Source organism: Ruditapes philippinarum, unplaced genomic scaffold, assembly GCF_026571515.1.
Source record: "Ruditapes philippinarum isolate M1 unplaced genomic scaffold, ASM2657151v2 ctg1806_1_1_1_1, whole genome shotgun sequence".
NCBI lineage: Eukaryota > Metazoa > Mollusca > Bivalvia > Venerida > Veneridae > Ruditapes > Ruditapes philippinarum.
In genome coordinates, this window is record NW_026852524.1 from 512,372 (window position 1) to 518,920 (window position 6,549).

At 30.0% G+C, this 6,549-nt stretch overlaps 1 protein-coding gene across 1 annotated transcript; it reads right to left on the reverse strand.

Annotated features, from left to right (window-relative positions):
* Positions 1 to 1,151: 1,151 nt before the first annotated feature.
* LOC132715784 (uncharacterized) lies at positions 1,152 to 6,240 on the reverse strand. The gene is made up of 3 exons (XM_060698854.1): positions 6,066 to 6,240; positions 2,556 to 2,726; positions 1,152 to 1,899 (listed from the first exon to the last, which is right to left on the reverse strand). The coding sequence occupies exons 1-3, from the start codon at positions 6,109 to 6,111 to the stop codon at positions 1,688 to 1,690; spliced, it is 429 nt and encodes a 142-aa protein (XP_060554837.1). The 5' UTR covers positions 6,112 to 6,240; the 3' UTR covers positions 1,152 to 1,687.
* Positions 6,241 to 6,549: the final 309 nt, after the last annotated feature.

Genomic DNA, 6,549 nt, shown 5'->3' on the forward strand with positions numbered 1-6,549 from the left:
GCAATATATTTCACGATGTGCAATATATTTCATGATGACCAAGACTATTTCTTTAAAATGAATCCAAATAACACCGAAAAATGATGAAAAAAGCAAATATTATTTATATTACAAACAGTATAATGTTATACAGTGGAACCTTGCTAATCCGACCAATTCTAATTCAGATTCCTACTTAATACGACCTAATTCCCTGGCCCCATATACTTTTCAACCTATTCTCAATGAAAGGAAAACCTATCGAATCCGCAACTGCTTTCTTCTTCTATCCCTTGACGATTTTTAAATTTAATTTGGATTTTTGACAATCAATGACAATGAAACCATGAAATCAACCTTTCACAATTATCTGTTCATCGAGTTGCCGTCCTCTCCTTTAAATAAGAATCACACCTTAACCCTTTACCGGTGTAAGCAATGAATGTTGCTGTGTGTTGTACGTAATGTAATATTCAGATCATCATTGTATATCTCTCAACTCAACTAGCAGTTGAAATATGATTGACAATTTTCCTATTATTCAAACGCTAAGGTTTAAAACAAACAAAATCTATACTATTTTCTTCAATATTTGTTTTACTTAATTTCCCAAGCAGAAAGAAAAACGATACGAAATTACGAAAACATATACTAACGCCGCCGGTGTATTAATAAATCAACGAGTAACGCTTGAGTACGAAAGCATTTCAGAAACAATAATGATATCAATCTGGGCATTCGTGACGAAAAACAATCAAAACTAAGAATATTTGTTGTGTTTCATAGACTGAAATATCAAGTGTCACAAATGATATCTTGTTTATTTGTCTACTGACAGAATATAATACATAACAGGCAACAGATATTGTATGAACTCAATATTTCACAGCAGACGATAGTAATTGCTTCTACTCTTGTTAAACATCTGCTTAGCATACGATATTCTTGGTCAGCGGTAACATAAAAGTCACGCTAATATAGAACTAATATCAACAAAGCAAAATAAATTATGAGAAAATTTTGACTAGTTAGAAAACAAAGAACTTTAAGACGCTTTTCATATGCCGCTTTTCATGGAATGGCACGAAAGTGTCAAAGATCCATTATATCCGCCGTATGAACACATCTGTATATGTTTCTAAATTCAAAATGTCACATTTTTCATGTTATGTTTAAATCTTGAGTTCTGCATAAGCCGGTGCTAGGGAACGGCGACGGTAGTTTACACTTGACAGTACCGTCCATGAAGAGGCTCAATCAAACCGAACATGCAACATTTTCAGTTTTGCCGTTTTGGATATTCTTAAGGGAGTCTAATTTTCTCTAGTTTATGCAATTCATATAATTTTCAAAAGACATGATTAATATTTTGTATAAAAAGAATTTAAGTGTTAAATTTGATGTACTTTATATATATACTATGTCTAAAGACTGAATACTAAAATGAACTAGTTAAAACGCTTCGTTTGTTACCATACTTGTATTCTACCATTCTAATTCGTTTTCCAAGTATAAATGTTGTTTTTTTCTGTCATTGATAAAAAATATTTCATAATGTGAATATTTTTTTGTTTGTTTTGTTTGCAAATGTTTTTCTCTTCACACTGGAAAACGTTAAGTAGGTAACTTAAATAAAGTTGCGTTTGTCGTTATTTTGTTTCCAAAAAAATATGTTCCAACCGTCATCAATTTCCCAGGGTGACATTCACTATCTCCACCATAATATAACACATTGTAAAAATATCAAAATCACATAGAAATATTGGCCGGTGAAAATTATTGGCTTTCCTGACGAGTTGCATCCGTTAAATTTGCACGTTTTAAAACAAACTTTCATCTGGCTTTCATGTACAGTAATATATTCACACGATTCTGGCATTGATGCTGGACTACAGTCACGGGTAATTCTCACCAAAGTATCTGTCAATGATAAAATATAATGTTAAAGAAAAGAGAATATTATGTTTAAGATGAGAAAATATAATGTTTAAGTTCTGATTAAAGGGATTCCACAAAGTTTTTATGGCATGACGTCGACGTGACTGGATATATATATTGTGTACCGTTTGATGTATCTCTGGACTAGTAACTTGTGTGCACATTTTCAGATCATTCCCTTTTCCGGTTTTTTTTCCTGAATACTCATTTTATTGCACAAATTTTATTTGTGTTGTATTTGAATTGTATTTTATTGTGTAATGACACAAAAAGTAAAAACATTGAAACGCTCTGCACTCAAATCGATCTAATAAATGCAAAACAAAGACATATTCAAGTTAATTCTAAGTTAGTTTGTCTTTTACCCTTTGCAGATTTTTCCAATTAAAGTGCTTGACTTGATCTATAAGAATTTCAAATTTTAGGTTTTTAGGCGTTTTTGACCTTAGTGATAGGAGAATATAATGTTTAAGTAGTGATTAAGATAAGAATATATAATGTTTAAGATTGGAGAGGAAACTAAAATATAATATTTAGAAAAAAAGTGTGTTTACGATAAATGTACAAATTGATGGCAGCTAAACATACAATTTTAGAGAAAAAAAGAAAAATATTATCAAAAGGAAATAAACTCTCACCGTTAATATATCTTCTTTCTGTAATGCAGTACTCTACTATGTGGTACTGGGCACATTCATATGTTTCTTTGTCAAAATGTCCGCACAATGTACAATTTACAGGACTTGGAGGGTTTTCCATACAGAAAGGGTCTATGTCGCTGTCACATTGGGAGCACATCACACCTGAAGCTGTGATATCAAACAAGAACAATATATTATATGTATGATAATCAAACTGTATAACTGAAATACAAAACAGTTTATTATGTGAACATGTTTTATGCTATAATATTCTTTTCTTTAAAGGATGAACGTTCATACATCAGGAAATATGTGTGCTTTTCACACACACAAAAAACCTCCGCTTTTGAAATAATATTTTTTAAGATACACATTCCGATGTATCAATTAATGTTATTTTGCTTCCTTTATTTTGTGTAAAATAGTGTAAAATTACTTGCAGTGCATTGATAAAACGTTTGATTATTCAACGAGAACTCCCAATTCTCAGTTATAGCACATACATATATAATTAGAAAACACTAATCTAACTAACATTAGCTATAGAAAGCTTAAACTACGGAAAGTGAATCAATAACTAATTTATTTCCACAGAAATGACGCTGTATATAACAGTTTGATGCATGACAATTACATTTTATCTTTCATACAATTCCATAATGTACTGACATAAACATACTCTTAACAAGTTATAAATTTACCCATATAAGAACAGATCGACATGATCAAATCAATAAACGTTGAAAAAAAACTTAACATTGTCATAAATACAAAACATTCAAATTAGATTTTGCTGAAGTATTTTATAAAACGTTTACCGAAAGATAGATAGTTTTCATCATATTATTCCTATTGGTTTTGTCTATTTAGGCCCCATGTATCAACTGTTTTGTTATACTGAACCGACAGTTTTCTTAGATAGATTCAAGATTCAAGAGTTTATTCAGCATTAACATACAATGTGATCATAGCTATATACATATGGTATAATGTGCATGTAATATGACAAGAAAACAAACAAACAAACAACAATATAAAATACAGAAGGGAAAACCAAAAAACAAATCATAAATATAATTATTGAGAAATTTATAAAGAAATAGTTATAATATTGTTTTTAATAAACAGCCATATTTATTGATTATACGTATCTCGTTTACATGTACGTAGGTATAAATACGTTGCCAGTTCTTTCATAATACTTTTTGGCCATATGTCGTATATTTCTAAATTTCCGGATACTGGGCCAAGAACAGTAATAATTATAAAGGCAACGGTATCTTATTTCTTATAAAAGACACGCACTAGTGTAAAATAATACTCATTTTCAACTACATTCATGTTACAACGTAAACAAATTCGTTCAGGTCTTAGAATATTCCTCATAAATACGGTATCTTCCCATGTTTATGAATTCTGTGTCTGTCTTTTATAGCCAGCTAAGCTGCTTTCGCAGACTTCATCATGATTATTTTTTGAATGAAGCAGCAACAGAAATAATGACAGAAAGTTTCTCAGAAAATTTAATTACCTTTATTGAATGAGAAATAAATATACTCCAAGAAGATCACGAATTTACAAAAAAACTGATGCTGAAAGTAACGAAGTCATGTTTTGGGACTGAAGGAAATTTTTTGAACATTGAAAAGAATTTGACAATTCTGTCTAAGTAAATAATAATTCCAAACACATAAACTGAAACTTAATTGTTTTGAAGATATGATTGGTGCTTATTAAGAAAGTTTTATATATAAATATATAGTGATAAAATGAACCAATAACATGTTATGAAGACTAACTGTATTAGATAATTATCATACATCATACAGAATCTAAAATGTGTCTACTTATAATTCGCTAGAAGTACATTATATCATACGCTTTCTAGATATTTATACTCACAACAGCAGGTGTGAAGTGCTGTGTGTGACAGCTGTACAAGTTGCCCCGTACTGAGAGTTTTTATTGTTCTGGTCCAATACTTAATTGTGTTGAAGTTTAGGCGGTGATACTGGCGTGATAAATGTTACATATTTAAAGGTCCATTAAGTACCAAAAATGCTTTGATTAGAAAAATTATTTTGATGTCCAGTTAAAGTTTCTGAAAATTTCTTATGGGCCATCTTAAGCTTCTTGCTTCTTTTGTGTTTTAAAAGTTAGTACAGTAATATTTATTTTGTATTTTACCAATTCGTTTCCTTTGAATCATTTGTCTAGGACTATTTCACATTCAGCGCTATTTCTTCTAAGTGACAAACATCTCAAATGTTCCGAATGCCTTTTTGAAACATTATAAAACACACATTTGCCCTTTCTACAGACAGCCAAAATATTTATTTCTAAGGCTTAAGTTTAATTATCTCTCATTAATAAAACGAGTCTGCAACTTTCACCTTTTAACTTTGTTTTCATTACTGGGATTCCCCATTTCCAGATTTTTTACTCCTAACCATTTACTTCAGGATTTATTTATATTCGTAAATTAATCAGCTTACACTCACGTACCAAATTCTTATTTTTTATGGAACCACTTTAGAATCCTAAAGCGTAACATTATCTATATTCCGCTTTATTTAAATCATTTCAAACAAACCGTGACAAAAAAGGTTTTGTATATATTATAGTGTATATGTACTTGTTGAAAATGTAATATGATCTCTATTTTTAAACTTTTACGGAATGCTGTCGTAAAACGGTCTAATAAATTACTCTTCTGAAGTACGCTTTATTCATGCAAGATCATTGTATATACGTGTGGTATTAGTTTGATAATTTGAACCTTTACTTATCTCCTAAAGTCGATTATGCCCCAATTTTTTTTTTTATTTCTCAAATCCTTTAATGTCATGGTACAACTTCTGAACAATTATCAAATCGCCATAACAAATAGCTGAAACATCTATTTCTTCTTTTGCTGTTTGGCAATAATTATAGATATATTGATTTAGCATTTTGCATGGAAGTTAAATAACCACGATGCTTACATATATTTAAAGTGACACTATGACCATCCAAAGTGAGTGAACAAGTGAAAGTCAAAAGAAGCTTACATTTTGCCATGATTCCCTTCAATTCATTATTTACTTGCAATCAAGATAAATAACTTGTTAAGGAAATTTCTATAGAATTAATATCCATCGGAAATTACATGTAACGTTCAATTTATAAAAAGAGTGGGCGGTCATATTTTAGGCAGGAAACATTTTTTAATATCAACTGTTGCTCATTCACCATTATAACATAAATCTTTTAAAATATATAGGTTATTCAGCTTGACAATGAGAAAATGAGCATAATGCAACTTGTAACAATTCACATTCAGTGCTTTTTACTGACCTTTATAGAAACCTAATGTCTTAAATCGATTGTTAAACAATAGAAAACACATCTTTTCCAAAAACATAGATATTCATTTCTTAGTCATTATGTAAAAAAAACCTTGTTCTAAATACATTTATATTTATTAACATTCCATTTATCGTTTTGGAAAAAAAAAGAAATACTAACTTTGTTTTAAAAATCCAATAAGTAAAGAATATATCAATAATTCCATTCGTCAGTAGAATTTATATAATTGCATGTGTTTGCACATTTTACCCCGTTCACAGTGCTTTAATTGAGTTCAAATATTTCTGGCAGAAAGTTCTTAATTAATCTGAAATCCTCCCTACAGCAAGCGAAGTCTTCTGTAATACTAGATTATAGTCTTCAAAGGGTAGAGAAAAACCAATACTTGTGGAAAGTACGCCCTGAGCCATGTATCGGCTTCTTTAACAGCATTCAATATGTTGTAGCGTTTTTTATTTCTTCTCAAATGTAATATCACTGATCAACTGTAACAAAATTGCTTTTGAATTATAGATGATTAGAGGTATTTTGATTGTTTCAAAATTGTTGCGCTCATCTTTTGGAATGAGAATAAGCGTTAAAGTATTAAACGATTAGCTTTGAATTGTATGGAATTAGAGCAATCATTTTGTCTGTTGCAAAT

Excerpts from the sequence above, each read along its gene's own strand:
- LOC132715784 (XM_060698854.1), bottom strand. The coding sequence starts at position 6,111 with ATGGAATTATTGATATATTCTTTACTTATTGGATTTTTAAAACAAA. Across the intron at positions 2,727-6,065 it reads TATTGGATTTTTAAAACAAA|CTTCAGGTGTGATGTGCTCC; the intron begins GTTAGTATTTCT and ends TTGATATCACAG. Across the intron at positions 1,900-2,555 it reads AGAAAGAAGATATATTAACG|ATACTTTGGTGAGAATTACC; the intron begins GTGAGAGTTTAT and ends TATCATTGACAG.